This window comes from Leopardus geoffroyi, chromosome D2, assembly GCF_018350155.1.
Source record: "Leopardus geoffroyi isolate Oge1 chromosome D2, O.geoffroyi_Oge1_pat1.0, whole genome shotgun sequence".
In the NCBI taxonomy this organism is placed as follows: domain Eukaryota; kingdom Metazoa; phylum Chordata; class Mammalia; order Carnivora; family Felidae; genus Leopardus; species Leopardus geoffroyi.
The window spans coordinates 54,230,390-54,253,118 of record NC_059334.1 but is presented as its reverse complement, the minus strand read 5'-3'; the positions used below and the strand labels follow the sequence as shown (position 1 = coordinate 54,253,118).

Below are 22,729 nucleotides of genomic sequence, written 5' to 3'. Positions count from 1 at the left end.
TTGAGATGCTCTTTTCTATTTGAAAACTCTTAGAGCACTTCAGACCAAGTGACTGTACCCACACTATTGTTATTAGATACTTTTGATGTGAGACACACATTAATGCTGTGTATGAAACAGAGTTTGCTTTTAGAATAAATTGACAGCACTTTTTTTAAAGCAATGTTAGAATATTTTCAATTTCTCAAGCATTCTAATACCATTTTTACTGTGCATAGGCATTTTTTGAAGTGGAGAGAATCAGATTTTTTTTTCAGAGTTTTGTTTCCCTTCTTATAGTAAAGGGATATAAGGAAGAATGAGAATGTATGATATTAAAAGTAGAGTAGCACTACAGTTATTCAAATTCAGCCTTTCAGTGGTGTCACTTTTTTATTTTTATTTTTTAGGATTATGCCAAGAATGTTCCTTTAAATTAAATTTTCATCACAGGTAATATTATCTTTTGAAATGCTGTTGTTATTGTTTAGTAGTCTTGTATAGTCACTTACCTGCACTCAGTGTCAAAATGTAGATTTAAGTGGTTGATGGTTTAATTAATTGATTGTGTAGAATGTCTGGGATAGACTGTATACATATACCAGGGAACTGGAAGTTTGCCATGCCTTACTCTAGCCAAGCAGTTTTAAATATGAAGGCCTGTGCAGGGTGATAGACATTAGAATTTTTAGTTTGGAGTCAGTGTTCAGATGCCATAATATTCTTGGAACTGTATTATAAAGCAGGTCTTCATAAAGTGATTTCATATGTCTCATTTAAACAGTGTTTTATTTGGAGTTTGTCATTCTTACAAGGGATTATATTCCTCTGTTCTCATTTCAAATGTCAAAATCAGGCTCCTGTTGAGTGAGCTAGAATGTGCCTGTCATATTCATGGGGGGAGGAGTATCCATGTTCTGCAATATGCAGTGTATATATAAATAAGATCATGGGCTTGGAAATCAGACTCCTGTGTATTTCTCTCAGCTTCTCCACTTACTAGTTGTCTGTTTTAGGCAAGGTACTTAAGCTCTGGGGGGCACCTGGATGGCTCAGTTAAGCATTAAGCCTCTGGAATTGATTTTGGCTCATGTCATGATCTTATGGTTTATGAGATTGCACTAACAGTGCAGAGCCTGCTTGGGATTCTCTCTCTCTCTCTTGCTGCCCCTTCCTCTCCTCTTCCCCTCTTTCAAAATAAATAAATAAGCATTAGAAAAAAAGGTACCTAACCTCTGTAAGACTCAATTTTATCAACTCTAAAAATGAGGATGCTAAGGATACACTAGTGAAAGTGCATGTAAAGTGCTTGACATGGTGCCTGGCATATGATAGGTCAAGCATAGAGGGGTCCCTGATATTGAGGATGTTCAGACAAAATTGGTGACCTGCCATTATTGTGATGATCACATTTCAGGGCCTGAATAAGGCCCTGAATAAGTTAAAAGTTTAACAATGAGATTCTGCAACTTTATAAAATATATATGTCAGTATATTAAAAAAATTTTTTGACGTTGATTTATTTTTGAGAGACAGAGCACGAGCAGGGGAGGGTCAGAGAGAGAGGGAGACACAGAATCCAAAGCAGGCTCCAGGCTCTGAGCTGTCAGCACAGAGCCCAATGCGGGGCTCAAACCCACGAACCATGAGATCACGACCTGGGCTAAAGTTGGACGCTTAACCGAATGATCCATCCAGGTGCCCCAGTAGATTAATTTTTAAATCAGCTATGCTATGAATGTGCTGTATCTAGTATTTTAGTTGTTAAAAATAAATATTAAATAATAATTTTTAAATTATTGAAATTAGTAGAATTTCTTAGATTACTTGAATAGCCTAACCTTTATTTCCCCTCTCCATCAGTGATACCAGAGGGTTTTTTTTACCTTGACTTTCGAGCTTCATTTCAAAATTGAAATGATTCTTATGAAAGGCAGAAAGTGATGATTGCCTTAAAAAGTATTATAGCATTTGGTATAAGTACCTTAATTTGGAAGGTCTGATAAGTAAATTTCTTGAAACTAATCCCCTGTTGTCTCTTCATTCTCCTTCTCGGTCCTAATTTCAGCATTATCACCTTTTCCTATCTAGTATTTCCTTTCTTAACCAGTTAAAATCAATTGCTTGCCAGCCATGGTACCAACAGCCTTGTAAACATGGCCTAGAAGAGATAAAGCTACAGCAGTAAAAGGACAAATGGTCTAAAGTAGACATTTGAGTTAAAGTAAGCCCCTCCATCCTCATTCCTTTATGCCTTTACTGTATTCCTTTTCTCTTAGCAGAAGAATTTTCTATTTACAGATGATTTGGAACTGTTAGAGTGTTTCTTCTTGTTTTGTGTGTTTTTTCAAAGTATAGGTAGATAGGAATTATGTGGAGGGAAATGACATTTGTTTTTGTAATTTAAAAAATGGCTACATGATAGAAAACAAGTAGGAAATGAGGAAACTATGATTTATATTTACTAAGGTTTGTATACAGAACTTACAAAAAATAATTTGTCTTAGAGTTTTAGGCTTCCTTCAAAATTGTCTCAATTAATATACTAGCCTGAAATATTTACAGACTCATTTAAGGGTTCCTTATGTAAATTACATTGTAAAAATATGTACTTTAACTGATTTGACTGTTTTGCTCATTGGTTCTTATTTTTCATAAAGGTCAGTTGAAAAAGTTAACTTTAGTTTTATATTGTTCAACATAAAGGAGAAAAGAAGTCAAGTCAAAAAAAAGAAAGGATAAATCCAAAAAAGATCATGAAGAGTCATCACATAAAAAATCCAGATCATCTTCTGTAGAAGAGACATCTCAGAAAAAAGCAAAAGGTAAAAGGGAATTCAAATATAATACCTACTCACATTTTTAAACATGAAATGTAATCTGCTATATGTATCAAATGTAGAATTTAATTGGTGAATGTATTTAGATTTCTGTTTTATAGTAATTGAAAGGAAACTGGTTGGGGAATTTAGATAGGAATTTATAGTAATTTACAGGAGTTTCAAAAACAAGTATGGTTTTAATTCATTTTGGGCAGACAGTAATAATGTTGCAAATAGCATTCTCCTTCCTGACTTTGTCTCTTAGACACCTGTTACCTTGGGCAAGTTCCTGAGCTTTTTGAGTTTTACTTCCTCATGTAAGTAGGGACGATGTGAATAATGGGCTTCTGTGCTGTTTGAGCTTATTGTGGAGAATCAAATAAGAATGTGAGAGGCACTTTGAACATTGTAAAACAGTACATAATCTATAAGTCAGTATAAAATTATAACACTGTGATTTCAATTACCTTGGCCTGTGTGATTTTTCTTACTAGCTAATGAGCTTCTTGAAATCATAGAGCTTGATATATATGTGTCCTCAGAACCTAGCATGGTGCTGTTCACATACACTTAGTAAATAATTGTTAAATTCAAATCCATCAATCACTTACTTCTTCCTCAGTAGTCCTTAGGCTCTCTAAGCCTTAATTTCTTCATGTGTAAAATTGTCATGATGGTAGTACCTAGATTATAGGATTGTTCAGAAGTTCAAATGAGATAACGCATATAAGCTGTTAGCACAGTGCTTGGTGCATAGTTAGCTATTATGAAGGTTACTGCTAGTTTATTTTTCAGTCCATAATAGAGTAAATTGGCTATAACTTAGAGTGAATTGAACTTAAATTACGTGGTTAATGGAAGATTACATTAGATTCAGCCAAATGTTAACATAATACTTGGACAGGAGAGGGCTCCCTTGCTCCAGCTATGAAGATTATTAATAGGTTTCATTCTTACATGTATTTTTTTTCTTGTGAATCATAACATATTCAAGCATATAGTATCACCAACTTACAGAGTTGGTGAAATTGATAGATGGTGAGAAGAAAATACTGTTCTGGGGTTTATTGAGAAATGGTATTTGAAGCAGAATTCCTTTTTGTGTCTATCTCAGTCATTTCCAAACTCCAAAATAAATGTTAATAAATGTGAAAATCCTGTTTGTGTTTAAAAAATTGTTTTAAAAATATTTAATGTATCATACTTGAGAGTTTTGTTAAATTCATTATTATAGTATATAATATTGTATTCACATCATAGTATGATACCATGTTAATCTCTATGTATTCCAAATTAAAGAAGAACTAACCCCTACCTTGTAAAAACTTGTTTAGTACATTCAAAGCAGACAGTCAGATAGCTGGATACTCAGGATCAGGTATGGGGTTGGAACGCTCGGATTACACATAGATATGCGTGTGATCTTCCTTACAGATGTTTTTCCTGTAGTGTTCCATGCTTTAGTAGATGACATCTCTGTCAGCCTAAAAACTAGTATCTTATCTGGAACTTATCCTTGATGCCTTCTTTCTTCTCATTATTTATGTTTAATTTGTTACCAGATCCTGTCAGTTTTACCCCAAGAGTGTATATTTCTCAAGTTCTCTCTACTCTAGTTCACACCACCATGTTTTCTCCTCTAGACCACTGCTGTATTATCCTCACTAGCTCTGCCACTATCTTGCCATCCCTCCTGCCCTCCCCTTAATCCATTCTCCATAAAGCAGTGATTTCCTATTTTTCTTAGGATATAATCAAAACCTGCATAAAACCCAGAGGCTTTATATGATCCAGCATACAAAACTTGTGGTTCTCACCATGCTTCACCTCACTTTCATACTCCACTTTCACAGCCTTTCAGTTTCTAGACAATGCCAAACTTCTTTCCATTTAGAGGCTACATAGATGCTGCTTCCTCTCTTTCTAACCCCTCCCCCCACCACCAGATGCCATCCTAACTCATCCTCCAGGTCTAAGCTTAAATGTCACTTCCTTAGGGATCCTTTCCTGATTCCGTCCCTAACCATGAATTTAAATTAATACTTCTAAATATAATACCATCAACATTATAGACCTGGAACTTTTCTCATTACATATATGACAGTTATATAAAAGCCCCAGGAAGGCAAGGGTTCTGTCTGCTGTGTTCATTGCTGTATCCCAGCACCCCACTAGCACATGTAAGGTGTAAGAAAGAAAGAATGAGAAAATGAAAGACTTTGAAGTTTGTTTCGGGACAACTTCAGGGACAGAGAACCAAGGCAGAGTAGAATTGAGAGATGTGTTTCGTATTTAATCTTTATTCAGAGCCCTGATAGCATAAAATATAGTTACTTTTTTTCAACTTCTGTGGCATAGAGCAGAAAATGACAGCATTTTAGCAAACTTAGGAAAACCATGTGGAACTCTGTAATATCTTTGTATCTGGGATCATCTGGAACTAGCTTGATTTTTATGTGATACTTTATAGCCAGACCACCTTAATTTGGCCCAAACTTGCATAATAATAAATGCTTAATATCTCAGCCTCATTTTGAACTGTTGACAAAACTTCTTCAAAACAATCTACTTTCTTGATTTTCTTCCTGTCTTTCTGGCCTTTCCTCCACCTCTTGATTATAGGTCCTCCTCAGTCATACCCTTAGGTGTTGGGGTTGCCTAGGGCTCTTACATGATTTCTCTTCTTTCTCTATGTTCTCCCTTTGTGGTCCCATTGATTCCCATAGTGTCAGATTACTATCATACAAAATGTTAAGTAAGTGGATAGATGGATGGATAATTGAATAGCTAGATGGTTGAGTCAATGGATAGAGAAAAAAAATCTAAAAGAGATCCATAGCTTGACTTTGAGGACCAGTCTGCTTTGGCAGGTCTGAGCAGAACACGGTACTTAGGTAGAGTGTCTTGGCAGAAAGTTGAAGATATTACCCCTCCCCCACTACCAGTCAATCCCCAAGCTCACTTTCTTGGGAAGGCCTTTCCTGGCACCCTTCACCCCACTCCTCCAAGCAAGGTTAGGTCCCTATTAAACATTTCAGTAGCACCATGCACTTCTCCTTTGGACATACATATCACCCTTGGAATAATGTGTTTTCTGTTAAGGAAGGGGCCATGTAACTTATTTAATTCTTTATCCAATTTCTAAGCACAGTGCTTTCTCCATATACTAGGTGTTCAATAAATGTTAGGGGAGTGAGTGAATCGGTGAAACAGTTCTCAACATTGAAGGGAACATCAGAGATCCCAGCCCTGGGATCATGAGCAAAAAGATACTCTGTGGTTTTCTTGTCAAAATATGGTCCTTTGGTATTGTCATCTCTTGGGAGCATGTTAGAAATGCACAGTCTCGGACCCTTCCTGATCTCCTGAATTACAAGTACACTTAAGTTCCGGGATGATTCATAGGCACCATAGAGTTTGAGATGTACTGCTCTATATCAGGTACTTGTTCTGCTTTCACTTTGACACCTTCAGGGAAGAACTTAGTACTGCCCAAAATATTCTTTTACATTTCAGTTAGTTGTAATTGTTAGCAGATTTCTCCTTAACTAATTTAGCCCAAACCTACAATTTCTTACCTTTGGTTCCAGTTAATGTCCTTAGGCCTCCAAAGTAAGCTAACCTCTTTTTGTACCTATAGACGTTTGGAACCTGGTACTGTATTCCTCATATGACAGAGAAGAATCATTTCATCTGTCACCAGCTTAGCTATGTTTTTATTTGCTTTCTGATAAGTAGGAAATAGGAGTGAAGAAACAATAACCTAAAAAAGAAAAGAAAAGAAACAATAACCTAAAGTGGTTACCACAGTCCAGGCCTTGGCTTCCTGTGGAGTCTTTACCCTGTGGTTGTGACACCCTCTTCATTGGGCCTGAAAGGGGCTATTTATGCATCAGCTTTGGTTTATGAGATCTTTGATCCAAGGAGGTTAGAGGGATTGTTGCTCTCCATCTGTTATCTGTCATTTTCTGATTTATCAGTCTTCAGAATTATTTCCCCTCTGGTCTTACTGCAAAAGATTCTATAGAGTTATGATTTTTAAAAATTGTGCTAGTAGATTTTTAGTACTTTTTGCTTTCTGTTTCCCTCACTGGATGACTATTGTAGAAATGAAAATGTTTGTTTTATGTAGTAATATTTTGTGTGAATTTTAGTTACTAAGAATTCTCATCTGTATATGAAAAAGTATTGTGAAAAATGAGTATTTGTAAACTGCTTTCAAATGTTGAACATCTCTTGATAAAATATGATTATGTTGCAGCTAATCTGCGAGGGTTTTTTTTTTTTTTGCAACATGAATTCATGTTTTGTTTTTTTTTTTTAAAGGTGTTTATTATTTGTTTAAGCTTTGTGCTGTATATTTCAGGCATAAAATACCTCTACCTAAAAGACTCTAACATTTTAATTAGAGAGATAAGTCTGAGAAACATGAAAGATTAGAAGACAGTAAGGTGCTTTTCTGTAAGAGTTTAAAGTAAACCAGGCTCTTGGGAAGAATTCTGGTCACAGATATAACTGTTACACTGTTGCAGAATGATTTTTAACAAAGAATGCTGTTTTCTTTTCAGGGCATTCATCCTCAAAGAAATCAGAAAATTCTGTGAACAGTAAGTATTTAGCATTTCTTTATTTAACACAAATATATAGATTCAAGTTATTTGCAGTTTGAGTTTCCCATCAGTTGTGACTTGCTCATATGTATATTATTTTTTGGTTTTGTACTATGTGAGAAAAATCATAGAAAAAGTGCTAGAAGTGTATGATTTTTCCCCCAGTTTTAAACATTTTAAAGTTTCTTATTTTAAAATGGAAGAGCATAAAATTTTTTTCAGTAAATATAATGGATACACACTTTGATTTCACATCGTGGAATATGAAGGAAGAGAAACAGATGAGGTTGGAATGGAAAAAGAATTGGGAAAGTAGATTAAGACTTAAGAAATGTCACTTATAGGGGCACCTGGGTGGCCCAGTCAGTTAAGCGTTCCACTTTGGCTCAGGTCATGATCTCACGGTTCGTGAATTTAAGCCCTGCATCAGGCTTTGTGCTGACAGCTCAGAACCTGGAGCCTGCTTCGGGTTCTGTGTCTCCCTCTCTTTCTGCCCCTTTCCCTCTCATGCTGTCTCTCTCAAAAATAAACAAACATTAAAAAAAAAATGTCACTTATATTGTACGAGACTGAATTATCTCCGTTATCTTGTGGTTTTGACTGATCAAGTGAAATGTGTGGTTTGTGTATGGAAAGTAGAATTTGGCAGCTGGTCACTACTGATTCGTTTTTTAGTAAGTACAGTGGTTTTCACCAAATTGTATCAAACCAGATTGGATTTCATTGAATATTTGCCACAAATTTTATTGTTCTTTCCCCGCAACATTCCAAAAAACATTCAAATGACTTACAGATATATATACAATAAAATAAGATTTTTAAAAGTGAAATCAGAATAATGGAAAAATAAGATAGAATAGCAAAATAAAGCTAGACAAACGTTTACCAAAAAGCCCTGCATAATTGCAAAGGTAGATCACACATTTGTCACTCTTCTTCCATACAACCAATCCAAATAAGGAAGCCACCAGTAGAATGATTAATTGTACCCATATAATCACACACAGTGTGTTCATCTTTTTCTAGGCTGAGTTCTGAGAGTGAGTAGACTCTCCTGTAGATTCATAAAAGGGGAGTCCATCTGTGATGTAACAAACAGTAGCCTTGCATCTCAGTAGTAATACAGTGTCAAATTTCTTTTTTTTTCAACTTTTTAAATTTATTTTTGGGACAGAGAGAGACAGAGCATGAACGGGGGAGGGGCAGAGAGAGAGGGAGACACAGAATCGGAAACAGGCTCCAGGCTCCGAGCCATCAGCCCAGAGCCTGAGGCGGGGCTCGAACTCCCGGACCGCGAGATCGTGACCTGGGTGAAGTCGGACGCTTAACCAACTGCGCCACCCAGGCGCCCCTCAAATTTCTTAAAAGACATTGCAGTAGGGTTAGTGTAGTTCAATAGCATATCTAATTCATTTAGGCCTATTTTATAGAAATTCAGAAATTTGAGACTTGTAGGCTTAGAAATTTATAAACTTAAGAGTTAAGTTTTTTCTGATTTAAAGTAATACATATTACTGTGACAAAATCAGTAAAAGTAATTACTCCAAATCCCGCCTTTCAAATAGAAATATTACTAGTATTTTAATTCTTTTTTTTTTTTTTAAGTTGATTTCTTTATTTTTGAGAGAGAGGGAGTGAGCAGCAGAGGGGCAGAGAGGGAGAGAGAGAATTCCAGGTGGGGCTCCATGCTCTCAGTGCAGAACCTGACACGGGGCTCAAACTCACAAACTGTGAGATGATGACCTGAGCAGAAATCAAGACTCAGATGCTTGAGTCTTGGCAGGTTGAGCCACCCAGGCACCCCTTAATATAATTCTGAAGGAGAATTTTTAAGTGGTCAGTAATCAGAAATTTTGCACTGGGAAAAATAGAGGAGTTTTAAGATATTTACTGTTTAAACATTTAATGGAGAGGGAAGTGTCAGTGGAGGCATTCCTCTAGTTTAGGAATACAACATACATCTTATAAATTATTTTGCTGATACCTGTTTTGTTTTCAGCATATTTGAAGTGTCCTAAAGCACTGATATTTGTTTCTCCCCACGTAAATCCTCATTGATGTGTAGCCCCTTTTCCTAAATTAGGTAAAGTATAGTAACAGTTTCTAGAACGTAGCCAGGCTTGATACTGAAAGACTTCTGCTATCTGGGGTGGAAGTAGTGTGTATATATCTATATCTATATATCTATATATTTATATATCTATATATCTATATATCTATATCTATATTTATATATACATATACATGTATATGTCTATATATAGAGATATATAGATATATGGGACATATATATATCTCTATATATATAGATATATATAGATTTATACATACACACACACATATGTATATATACACACACACACTATCTTTCATTTTCACTTGGATAATGTTTAGTTACTTTTACTGCTATTTAATATATGGATTATTAAAACCAAATCCATGAAGAAAAACCCAATTTCTGTGGGGAAAAAGAATTTTAACTTGCATTTGTTGATTATTTATTCTGTCAGCCACAATGGCAGGTGGTTTAGTTGTGTTACCTCATTTAATCTTAATAATGGGCATATAATAGCCCATTTTGCAGACAGAAGAACCAAGACCCAGAGATTTTACATAAATTGTCTAAGATCTAGTTGTTGTTTAATAGCAGATCTGGGATTAAACCCAGACTTATAACTCTACAAAGTCTACGCCCTTTTAGCTGTATCATCAATAACTATTCATCAGTGAATCAAATGTAAGTCCACTCTTTATACCCCAATTTTGGCAGATACATTCCACAAATCTATATTAAATGATTTGATCTGTGTCTCAGTTCTATCTGTAAAATGGATATAAAGAAACTTAACTTTGTTTTTTTATTATCAGAGCCAAATGAGACAATATACATGTAAAAAGCATGTGTCCGACACAAAGTTAACTTCTTGATAACCTATAGCTATTATTGTTGTTCAGGAAAAGAAAGAAAATCAGACATTAAACAGATTCTGTGTTTTGTTCTCTAGAATTGATCGAATCAAAAGTTAAGTCTATAAAAGTTTGACCTATCCATTATGTTATCATAAGTGGAGACTTGCCACTTCTTCAGTAAGCCCAAGTTATTTAGTTATCATAATATCTAGAAGAACCAAGATGACAGCTCTGTTTTCATTATTCAGACATATAGGGAAAATTGTATGCAGTTTGTACCACATTCTAAAAGGAACATTGAAAACCAAGAGATTTTCGCATTGAGAGAACTTGAAATTGTCATAGGAAGAAGGTTGAAGGAACTATACATGTTTAGTTTGGAGAAAAGTGAAGGGTTGGGAGAGAAGGGTTAAGGAGTTAGACATGGAAACTGTAGATGTTTGTAAAACTGCTTTTGTGTAGACTTATTTTTGGTGAGTATTTGGCAGAACTAGAGTCTATGGATAAAAATTGCCCAGAGACAGATTTTTGCCTTAATTTAAGGAAAAACTTCTCAGTTAGAAATATCTGAAGAAAGCAATGGGGAAATGGGCTGCTTCAGGAAGTAGTGAGGTGTTTAAGCATAGCTTGGACAGCCACTTGTTTGGGGAGATACTGCAATAAGAGATTGGATCATTGGATAACACCTAGATTAAAGACCTCTAAGATCCCATACAGAGAGTCAGTGATTTATATTTTGATCCTCACTTGGTAATAACGGCTGCGTAGATTTGACACTGATACAAGAGTACCATTTTGTATTGCCTGTTCTCTTGTTATTTCCTTAGCAGTGCCCCTCCCACCTCGGGCAGGCTGTATCAGTTACCATAGGAATGGTTTCTAGTTACTGCCACTCTCAGGGAACTAGAATATTATAGATTCACAGGGTTGCACTTAAAGGTCATATGGTCCAGTCTTCTGGATTTGATTCTCTAATAATATTTGGTCACTTTTTTAGCTTGTGATCTTTCAAAGAAAGTTATTTTATAATACTCTAAACTGATTTGCGCTTTTAGCAAAAAACTGGATTGTCTGGTAGGTATCATAAAACTGGTATAGGAAAGCTGGCCTATGGGAAGTACTCTTGACAGGGAAATTAGCTGCCCATTTTCAAAGTCCTTGTAGGTTTTGTTCTCTGACAACATTAACAGGGTAACACTGTAGTGTTAACTGTTAGGCCTGACTGGTTTTTCTGTGCTTTATCTCATGTTAGTGAGTTTTCATAAAAATGAAAAATAAGAGTAGAAGACTTTTATTCTCTTTTCTCTCATATTTGGTTTGGGACACTGGCAGTTTCAATGCTGGTTGTAATTGAGTGGGAATCTTGTTCCCAAGGCTTTATAATTTTGTCATCTTTTATTGTCTTTGTATGTAGATCATTAAAAGTACAACCCCTTCCCCCCCCCCTTTTTTTTTTTTACCATTTTTGTCAGAATTTGTGCCAGGATAGATTTCAGTTAGAACCGAAGTTCAGATATACATATTGATTCATGGATCAAAGTCCAGCAGTTAAAGGCTAAAACCACTGTGGCAGATCAATGCTGTTTTATTTTTGTGTGTTAACTAAGGGACATTCTGTATTGACAGGCCAAATTTGTTTCAGTTCATTTTAAGACCAACTTATTGGAGAGGAACTATTTGCTATTAAAATTACTTTACGACATATACTTTTATTGTATTTTTCAGTATTTGATAATTTTTAGTTCACCAATATAGGGGGATTTACAAGAAACATGTCTATTTTGTTATATTTTAAAAATAGAGTATATTCATTGTTTTGATTGATTTTTAAGGCAATACATGATCACTGTTTAAAATATAAAATATTTGGGGAGCACCTGGGTGGCTCAGTCGGTTAAGCGTCCGACTCCAGCTCGGGTCTTGATCTCACAGCTCGTGGGTTCAAGCCCTGCATCGGGCTCTGTGCTGACAGCTTGGAGCCTGGAGCCTGCTTCTGATTCTGTGTCTCCCTCTCTCTCTGCCCCTGCCCTGTTCATGCTCTGACATTCTGTCTCCCTCAAAAATAAATAAACATTTAAAAAAAAATTTTTTTAATATAAAATATTTGGAAATGCTTGAAGTAGAAAGTATCCCAGGCCCACAAGTAATGTAATGACTGTTAAGTTTGATTGGATCTTACAAACTTACAGTATATGTAACTACAAATTGGATTATACCATGCATGCTTTCTGTAACTTTTAAGAAACTTGATATAGCACAGATGTTTTTCCATGGTCATACATATAGATATGCTAAGGTTTTTTTTTAAAGTTGTATAGTATTAATTTAACCAATCCTTAATCCCTAACTGGTGAGGATATAGGTTGTTTTCTTTTGTTGTTGTTATAATGAACATCTTTGTACATGTATCTCAGGTGCTTATTTATTCTAAGTAAATAGTTAAATTCTTAAAAGCAGCATTGCTGGTCAAAGTGTATGTACATTTTAAACTGATCTATATTGCTAGATTTTCCTCAAGAAAAAGGTTTATAGAAATTTTACTCCAGCAATGTATTAGTATGCTTGTTTCTTTGAAACAGCTTCTTCTAATTAATTTAATCAGCATTAATTTTTAAAAGTGTCTGACAATATTTTTTTCATAATTTAACTAACTTGTCCTACACACTAGTTCAATTCTTCAGGTCATGATCCTAATGTAAATAAACTCTCTACAAAATTCTTAACCTGCGTGTCCTTTGTATGCTGATAGAAAGAAGAAACTAAAGCGAAGACAATTATATTTCAAGAGATCATTCCTTTATAAGAGTTAATATTGGAATCACTACTTTAACTCAGTGTCACTTAGGGAAATTTCCCTTGAGACTTTCCTTGGTCTTTTTGCTGAGACTCTGGTATATCTCAGCTTATTTATTTATTTATTTTTAAAAAGAATGTTATTGGTCTGGAAGAGTGAATTACATATTCAGAGCCACAAACGTTGAAGCTAAATTGCAGTTAACTCTGAAGTTAATTAATTGCATTGGTGGGTAGTTCAAAACATGTTTTAAATAAAACACATTTTAAAAATCTCTTTTAAATGAACAGGAAATTCTGATGAAGATGAAGGTACTTCAGAATCTGAACTTTGGAAGGGCCCCCTACCAGAGACAGATGAAAAATCACAGTGAGTCCTGATATTAACAGATAATGCATACCCTTTACATCAGTTAGGAAGCTGCAGCCACAGTCGTTCTTGATAACAATTAATGAAAAAGCTCAGCATCATGAATGTCTGTTTAATTCCAAGGACTCTCTAGTCTGGTAAGATCAGAGTTTAATTCTAGTCATTGCTTATGGCCATAGACAGCTAACTCGTCCAGCTTCCTCTCTGTCAGTAAATTTTTCTTCAGCTCACCTTGACAGATGGCCCTCTGGTCTTTGCTTAGAATCCATCAGAGAAGGGTTGTTTACTAGTTCCAGAGCAGCCTATTCATGATATTCTGATTATCATAAACCTGTACAGGGGAGCTCCTTGAAGATACGGATGGGTAAATTTCCAACAGCCGCCTTAGCGCCCAAAGACAGATAATTCAGTGTGTACGTTGTTATCTGCTTTGGGTTGGAAGAGCTATCTGGGTATGGGCTGGGATGTTATCAGCTCTTGTCATATACTGGGAAGTTCAGCACTAGAGCTTTCTCTCCTAAAAGAGGGTAAAATAATACCTACTGCATAGAATTTATTGTCAAGATTTAATGAAATAAAGAATGTAAAGCACTTTGTGCCATACCTACAAATCTAAGCGCTCAATAAATTTTAATCCCATTTTGTTAGTCTTTAGGCATGTTGGTTCATAATGGAAAAACAATGAACCAATCATTATTCATTAATTTAAGCTGATTACAAAACATCTTGCCAATTATGATATGTTCCCAGTGTAATAGAATTCAAGTGTATTGGAAAGAGTTTTTGTTAAATAAGATTACTTTTATTCTGTGACCTTAACTTTTTTTTCCAGCCAAATAAACAATTCCTACATGTAAAAGTTATTGCTATAAATAAAATATTGCTATCCTAGTCAAACTGTTGACTAAACTTTCAACCGTGTAACTTCCCTTTGAAGAGCTTTATAGCTGAAAGTGATTAGACTAGGTCTTAGGATCAGCTCACCTTTTTAGGCAATGAAGATCCTTGAGTAAATCCTAAGAAGGCTTTCATAATCCAGAACTCTTTGTGACCTCATAAATACTTGACATTGATCAAGTACTCAACATCTAAGTCTAACAGAGATTCAGCTAATTTCCCATATTTAAGTTTTGACTACAGTTTGTAAATTTTTACTGCATTTTGCTGTCATGCTGGGGAAAAAGGGACAACAGCAATGGGGAGTGCCAAATTGCAGATAATTCTTAAATCAACTTTAGCTGATTCTGTTGTTTTTTTTTTTTTTTATTAATTTGAACATGGTGTAATAGCTTTTTGCATTCACAAGTATTTAAAATCAAATGATGAAGGCCCATTGTGAATCCCTGATATAGAAGAACTTTTCTGAAGAGACTGGTAGACTGGTGACTTTCCAGTTTGATTGCCTGTCTCAGAAAGAAAAAAGCAGATGTGTATACATTTAATCCTCATAGCACCTCTGTGAGGAAATATAATATCCTCTATTGCACAGATAAGGAGACTGAGCCCAGAGAAGTTAAGTAACCTGCTGTTACTAGCTAGTAAGTGACCGAACTGGAACTTAAATACCATCTGACTTGAAAACCTGTACATTTTCCTTCATCACTCTGGTTCCAAACATTAATTTTGTACTTGACAGTTTTCATAGTATTTTAACAATTTAATATCTCCTTTCAGACTTCAATTCTTTGTGTTAGACATGATTTTTACAGCTACAAATATATATTGACTATTCTCAGAGCAATAAAAACCTATAGCCTAAGCAGATTTTTCCCATTCCTAGGAGCAAGACGTGTATTTTGCTGAAAATAGTTTTCTTTTTCATTCATTTCTTGATCAGACTATAATTTGAAATGAGAATGAACAGAGAAACTATAAAGTCAACCAAAAAGTAAAGAGAATCAATAACATTTTATAAAGTATGCACTTTAAAGTAAAATCTTAGGTAATAAATACATTTAGGGGGAGGTGGCTACATATGAAACACTTTATATTTAATCAGTCTGGGTATAATTATGATTATTCAAAAAGTTAAGAATTATTTGATGGCTGAATCATGAAATACACTGATATATAGAAGAATCAGCAAATTACATTGAAAATATTTTATTTTCATTAATCTCCTATTACGTGTCACCTAATAATTTCTTTTCTGTTGGTTTTAATCAATATGTATACTTTTTCTTTTAAATAGAGAAGAGGAATTTGATGACTATTTTCAAGATTTATTTCTGTGAGATGGAAGAGAGAAGCCTACGTTCCTTAATGTGAAAGTGCACTTTGAAACCCTCCACAACAATGTCATCTACAGGTTGCAGCTTGAGTGGTTTATCTTTGGAAATAAAAATCCAACTACTGTCAGGATGTCAGCTGCTTTGAAAGTTTTTCAGTTCCATTGGAGACATGTTTCCCTTTCCCTTCTGTGTCTTTTCAATTGCTTATATACAGCCTCTCCGCCCACAGCTCCTCAAGGATGAAGCTAGTACACTGTACAGAGAGTCTGTTGTTGCTGTAATTTGTAGTTTTTGTTGTTTTACTCATTCATATTTATCTTCCCTTGCCTCAGTTAGTTTAAATTATTAGAATTATTGGTATCTCACAAAAAATTATAAAATAGAGTAAGTATGTCTCTCCAGCTTCTATTTATTTACTTTCCTTTCATCCATTGGCACCCTCTTTTTAAGCACCTGCTTTCCCATCACCACCTGTTTCTAGCTGCCTTTTTTTTTTTTTTGCTTACCTTTCTCTTGCTTTCTTCTCCCCTATACTACTTAAGGGAGTTTGTTATAATCAAAGTTGACTTGCCAGTGTGTGAGCAGTTTATTATAAAGTAAGTTAATACTATTGGGGGAGGGGGGCAAATGAGGTCCCAGAAGTCAAACCAGTAGATTAGGTTAAAAGTTGACTCGGGGCGCCTGGGTGGCGCAGTCGGTTAAGCGTCCGACTTCAGCCAGGTCACAATCTCGCGGTCCGTGAGTTCGAGCCCCAAATCGGGCTCTGGGCAGATGGCTCAGAGCCTGGAGCCTGTTTCCGATTCTGTGTCTCCCTCTCTCTCTGCCCCTCCCCCGTTCATGCTCTCTCTCTGTCTCAAAAATAAACGTTAAAAAAAAAAAATTTTTTTTTAAATAAATAAATAAAAGTTGACTCTCCAACAGAGCAATTCTCCAGTAAGATAATTGAGCTGAGTAATAGTAGGTGCTAGAACTTGTCCCAGATATAGTCAGGCAAATATGGGTGTACTTCCATGCCAAGATATATTATAAAATGTAAATCTTAATTTGAGGATCATACCCCTCACAGTCACTGGATGTGCTTTAGGAGATCTAAGCACTCCTAGAATCTGTGTAAACTTCTGTGATTGTGTGTATTTTGGGGGGAAAAGGGTCTATAGTTTTCATCAAATTTTCACATGGATGTGTTGATATTTTTTAAAAAAAGGTTTTAACCCATTTTTATAGAGCAAGAGCCAAAAGATAGAGGAGAAGATGCATGATTTGGTGAAGAGAGAGGACCTGTAGAAAGTGATCTAATAGCATGTCAATTATTTTGTTGAAGATACACTTTTTTTTTTTTAAGTTTATTTATTTATTTAGAGAGAGCGTGAACCAGGGAGGGACAGGGAGAGAGGAAGAACAGGAATCCCAAGCAGGCTCTGCGCAATCAGCACAGCCTGACATGGAGCTTGGGGCTCAATCCCATGAACCTTGAGATCATGACCTGAGCGAGATCAAGAGTCAGATGCTTAATTAGAGCCACCCAGGTGCCCTGAAGATATACTATTTTAAATGACATTTAAACATGGAATGATTGGTGTTCAATTGCAGAATAAGTAGTATCTTTTTTTTTTTTTTTTTTTTAACATTTTTGAGAGAGCTTGAGTGAGGGAGGGTGGGGGGCCAGGGGCGGGGGGGGGGGGGGGCACAGAATCTGAAGCAGGCTCCAGGCCCTGAGCTGTCAGCACAGAGCCCAACATGGGGCTCGAACCCACGAACCATGAGATCATGGCCTGAGCCAAAGTTGGACGCTGAACAGTCTGAGCAGCCCAGGCGTCCCTAGTGCCTTATTTTTAAATGGTTATCATCAGAGATTTTCCTTTTATTAAACAGTTCTTATTCATTGTATTTGTCAGACTTCTATATGTGAGGTATTATGCTGGATATTGCTACAAAGGAACTATCTACGAAATAATTATGCAGTCATTTCTAAACTATCAAAAAACGGTAAATCAGTATTGGTTTATTAATATTGAACATTGTTTTCATACCCCCTCTTAAAGAAACTGTGTTTTTTTAATATCTCACTACCTACAGTGAATAAAAAGGAACCTTGATTCCTGAGGAAAAAGTGTTAAAATGTTCAGCAGCAAACTGAAATTAGGAAATATGTAGCTAAAACATTTTTATGATAAAAATATATTCATAGTTTGGCGATCATCAGAAAATAAAATTCCTGTAAAATTAAATGACTAGAAAAACTAAAGACTTTTTAAAAATAGATCCATATATTTGGTATTGCAAGTGTGGTTTATGGACATGAGGTTCATTTATAAATTCAGATCATTACATATAATCACAATACTTAATCTGTTCATACATAATGGAAGTCATATTTTTAAGGTGTCTTTGAAAAGGCCTCAAGATGATGAGTTTAAAGATTAATTCTCCAGCAGACCTGTCTCACATTTGGCTATAGTGCAGTCAGTTTTCAGTGGACCACTGGTTTGGGATATGAAGTTATGCTTTCTTCTACTAGCTCTTAAGCAAAGTTCCTATTTTTGCAGACCTTCAATGGTGGCACATCTTTGCTCCTCAGTTTGCTTTCTAGTGAATAAGGAGGGGAAGTTGCTTGAGCTGATATTTTGTTGTCAAAAATTACATAAAGGAAGAGTTTTTTAGGCAGTTTCTAAAATAATCATAAAAGTGGACTTTCAAAATTATTGTAAGTAATGGAAATCAGGTATACATGTATTACCTACTCAAGGTGATGAGTTTAATAGACAACACTCATTTGGGTGTATATATTCAATGAGTTTTTTACCCTCTAAATATATTTTTTTAACTTTTGGGCACTCCTCATTTATACCTGTTTGTTATGACATTTATTCAAAATATTATTTATTCATTTACTGAGCACCTACCTTGTACCAGGCACTACTCTAGGTGCCAGGATAGACTTAGGAACAAAACAGACAAAAATAGACAAAAATCTTTTCCTCTCACAGACCTCACATTTTAGTGTGAGAGTAGCAATCCTAGAATTCTAAATCTTAAAATTTTTTAAATTGTCCTTAGTTTCTCTTGAGAAACCAATATTTAGAATGCCTAGTACATAGCTATAGTAATCATTTTTTTAAAAAATAATCTCTGTTGAAGATTGTCACAGACTGTTATAACTGTCTCTGTTACAGATTTGCCAAAAGTGGGTGTGATGTTCACCTTTCCATTGTCAAGGATAAAAAGTAGTGGAAATAGATGATAAGCATTTCAGATAGAATAACATTTGATGTCCTTTTATTTTCTAAATAGTATTTACAAGCATTGTAAATTCTATACTGTATTTACTCTTACCTTAAGACACGATGAGAGATTTTTAGTTTAGGAAGGAATTTGAGGTATGAATTACAATTATTAATGTTATGGGCTGAATTATGTCCCCTTCCCCCCCCCCTCCCCAGTTCATGTTGAAATTCAAACCCCCCCAGTACCTCAGAATGTGATTCTATTTGGAGACAGGGTATTTAAAGAGGTAATTAAGGTAAATGGAGATCATATGAATGGGCCCTAATCCAATACAACTGTGTCCTTACAAAAAGGAGATTAGGACGCAGACACACAAGATGGAAGACTTTGTGAGGATACAGGGAGAAGATGACCATCTACAAGCCAAGTGGGGAGAGGCCTCACAAGAAACCAATCCTGCCAACACCTTGGTTTTGGACTTGGAGCCTCCAGAACTGTGAGAAATTTCTGTTCGAGCCACTCAGTCTGGTATTTTGTTACGGTAGCCCTAGCAAATGAATACTATTAATAAGAACCTTTAAAAAAAGAATTGGTGACTGGTTTCAGGATTGTATATTTTTAATTTAAAGCAAATTGGCACCAAAAATGCACTTGTTTTCGTCTTGTATTTTCCACTTCTGTTGAACTTTATTTTACCCTCGGGGTTTCATGCTAGCAATAGGTTTTCTTTTGGTGGTCACAAGGGTAGTTTATCTGAAGATCCTTTTACTCTCTTAGTTCGTGGTTTGCTGAATGAAATTCGCTGAAGTTCTTTTGCATGTTTTCTGTTTTTCTTCAGAAGTAGAAACAATATTTGAAATTTAGACCAGTTGGATTATATTACAACATTAGACATGTTTTGGACTTTTTGTCATCACTGCCACCTCCTGAATCTTCTGTGGCTAGCAAAAAGAAAAACAGTAGTATTGGGAATCAGTGGACCCAGAGTATTTTTCTTCTAATCCTCTCATGACCAACTTAATAGCCTAATTAATAGTTTTAACTTATAACAAGTACCAGTGGTTTGATCATTTAAAAACTTGAAATCACGTTCAGGGTTGGTCCTTTTGAAAAAGAGAATCTAATAAATGATTAACCAATTAACATCTGATCCTCAAGGAAACCACTGATCTGCACAATCTGGGAGTCTAAGTTGTTACTTTGTGCCAGGTACTAATGTTGCCTGAGAGTACAAAATTATGTTCTTGGGTCACAGAGACTTCTCAGGGTAGCAGGAAAAAACTTTCAAAAGGAATTTTTATGCAAATAAAGTATAATAGATCCATATCCAATATACTGAATACTAAAAGAAAATGTCGGGAGACACTTAACCTGATATCCTGTTCATCATAAAATTGAGATAAGGATTCAATTTACTTGTACTAGGAAATACCTTTGCTTTTCACTTGGATAGTAAAATTTACCACTTCTGTTATGTTTTTGAAGTGCAAATCAAATCTTAATTGTTTTCCCATTTAAATCCTTTTAATGATTCCCCCTTGCTCCTGTAGAGGACAAATCCTCAAGCAAGGCCTTTAAGGCCACACTTTCCTGCAGAACTGTCTTACCAGTTCCCCAGACTCCAGTTACACCCGTTTTAAGTTCTACAATTGCATCCGGCTTATTTCCACCTCAAGGCCTCTCTGTTCGTCACTTCCTCCCCAACCCCACCTCCTTTCTTTGCTTAGCCAAAGCCTGCTGTCTTCAGAATTTAGCTTAAGCATCCTTCTTCTGGAAAGACTTCCCCTGTGGTAGTTATAGATAATCAATTGTTCACTTATTGGTTTAATGTCTAGCTCCCCTACCAGGTGGTAAGCTCTGTGAGATAAGGACCCCAACTTTCCCCAGGCCCTGCCTAACACGGGGCCTTATACAGAGGAGATGCCCAATAAATACATTGCTGAATGGATATCCAGAAGTCATAAACTCCTACTTTTATTGTGTTGAAGGACCTCCTTAACCTTTCAAGCAAAATATTTTCTCCCTCTATGAATTTTTAAAAATACCACTAAACACAGTAGAATCATCTAAAAGGTATGTTGTATCTTTTGTTTTATAAGGCTCTTCCAGACACAGATGATTTCTTTGCTAAACAGAATTTCTTACAAAATCTTTTGAGTGCTGTCAAGACAGAATACAAAATCATGATGTTAGCATTCCAATTTCAAGATGACATTTGAGTCATGTGATAAACTCATAGTTGATCTCAAGCATCTTAACAGTGGTTTCCTGAAGATAACGTTAAACCGAACAGAGTGACTTTAGGAGTAGAAACTTCATTGGGAAAAACAGCACAATATGGGAACATTCGAGGCATAGTCTCAAGTCACCCCATTCAGCTGTCCAGCTTTACTTCCATGTAGGGCTTCCTTAAGTCTGGAAGGGAGGCTGGAGATAAATCTTCTCATTACATACACAAGAATTTTGAGCTCAGAGAGGTGAAGCAAATTGCCCAAAGCCTTATAGCTAATGCATAACGTTAGGACTAAAGTTGTTTTTCTCACCTAACCCTGATCCCACTGGTTCCATGACTCTTGTATTTCTAAAAACTCAGTATTCTGTGGATGTACCCAGGAGCCACCTACTAGAGTGGATAAAGAAGCCTAGCCCCAACCCCTACTTCAACTGGACCAGTCAATTCCTCCTGGAATTATTCATAAGATCTTGTTTTGGGGGAGGAAAAATCAAAAGCACTCATCAATTTATTATAATTACTGGGAAAGCAAGTCTCCTGTTTGCATTTACTTTTTATGATTTTGTCAGTTGAAATTAAGCTCAGCCTGAATTCTGGCTACTTTACAACGAGCAAAAACAGATACCATCTAGGGGTGCCTGGGTGGCTCAGTTGGTTGAGAGTCTGACTTCGGCTCAGGTCATGATCTCACAGTTTGTGGGTTCGAGCCCCGCGTCGGGCTCTGTGCTGATAGCTCAGAGCCTGGAGCCTGCTTTGGATTCTGTGTCTCCCTCTCTCTGCCCCTCCCCTGCTTGCCCTCTGTCTCTGTCTCTCTCTCTCTCTCTCAAAACAAACATTAAAAAAAAAAAAACAGATTCCATCTAACCTTTTGCAGCCATGTTTCCTTCTTCCTGCTTTTTTGTCTCCTCTTCAATTACCTTCATCTTTGCATCATATTCATCAGCTAGGGATTTCCATTCTACTCTGTTGTTCTGAAGACCAGTCAGCATTGGTGTGATTTCTTTGTGAAACCGTGAGAACTCCTAGCGAGAATTTCAGGTCAGAAACATAGTCATAGTTGATTTTCAGTACTTTTCATATGCAGAAAAGGAACTGTAAGGAATTATTACAGTGCTCAGAGCTGCTAGGATGAGCCTAACTCAGGGCCTTGGGAACAGGAAAGACAGGTGCTGTTTTCTAAGTACGTCTGGGTCTGTTCAGTGTGCTCACTTCTAAATTCTCTTAGTTTTTATTCCACCCCTGAATGAGAGATTAGGATAATTCCTCAAGCTACTTTGGAGAAACAAGGACACCCCTAATGGCTTTCCATGTGGGAGACTCAATTTTGGTAACAGTTTGAAAGAAAAACCCTAGTCCAGCTGATTATACATTTTACTCAATTCGTTTACTTACCTTGTATACAAAAGTACAAACAAAATCAATAAATCCAACTTGAAGTTTGGGTAGTTCGTCTTTTTTGTTTCTGTCCATCATAGGCTAGAAAGAGAAGTACATTCTTTAAGGATAGTTTTCTAAGACTCAGGGAACAAAAGAGACTGATTTGTATCAATAATTTG

At 35.9% G+C, this 22,729-nt stretch overlaps 2 protein-coding genes across 6 annotated transcripts in view; one reads left to right on the top strand and one right to left on the bottom strand.

Moving 5' to 3' along the window:
- The window catches only part of LOC123576843 (protein FRA10AC1), a 37,870-nt gene extending 22,025 nt beyond the window's left edge, over window positions 1-15,845 (top strand). For 3 of the 4 annotated variants that reach the window (XM_045438254.1, XM_045438252.1, XM_045438251.1), the window contains exons 11-15: window positions 390-432; window positions 2,686-2,804; window positions 7,370-7,408; window positions 13,406-13,484; window positions 15,676-15,845. In XM_045438254.1, coding sequence (XP_045294210.1) covers window positions 390-432; window positions 2,686-2,804; window positions 7,370-7,408; window positions 13,406-13,484; window positions 15,676-15,718 — 323 coding nt within the window. In that variant the 3' untranslated portion in view covers window positions 15,719-15,845. Of the gene's footprint in view, window positions 1-389; window positions 433-2,070; window positions 2,611-2,685; window positions 2,805-7,369; window positions 7,409-13,405; window positions 13,485-15,675 lie in introns of those variants that run through there. The other variant, XM_045438255.1, reaches the window with a different exon arrangement.
- Window positions 15,846-19,540: 3,695 nt separating this feature from the next.
- The window catches only part of PDE6C (phosphodiesterase 6C), a 45,539-nt gene continuing 42,350 nt past the window's right edge, over window positions 19,541-22,729 (bottom strand). For both annotated transcript variants that reach the window (XM_045438249.1, XM_045438250.1), the window contains exons 20-22: window positions 22,566-22,649; window positions 22,039-22,195; window positions 19,541-19,881 (exon numbers count right to left, since the gene is read on the bottom strand). In XM_045438249.1, the coding sequence (XP_045294205.1) occupies window positions 19,820-19,881; window positions 22,039-22,195; window positions 22,566-22,649 (303 nt within the window). In that variant the 3' untranslated portion in view covers window positions 19,541-19,819. The remainder of the gene's footprint in view (window positions 19,882-22,038; window positions 22,196-22,565; window positions 22,650-22,729) is intronic.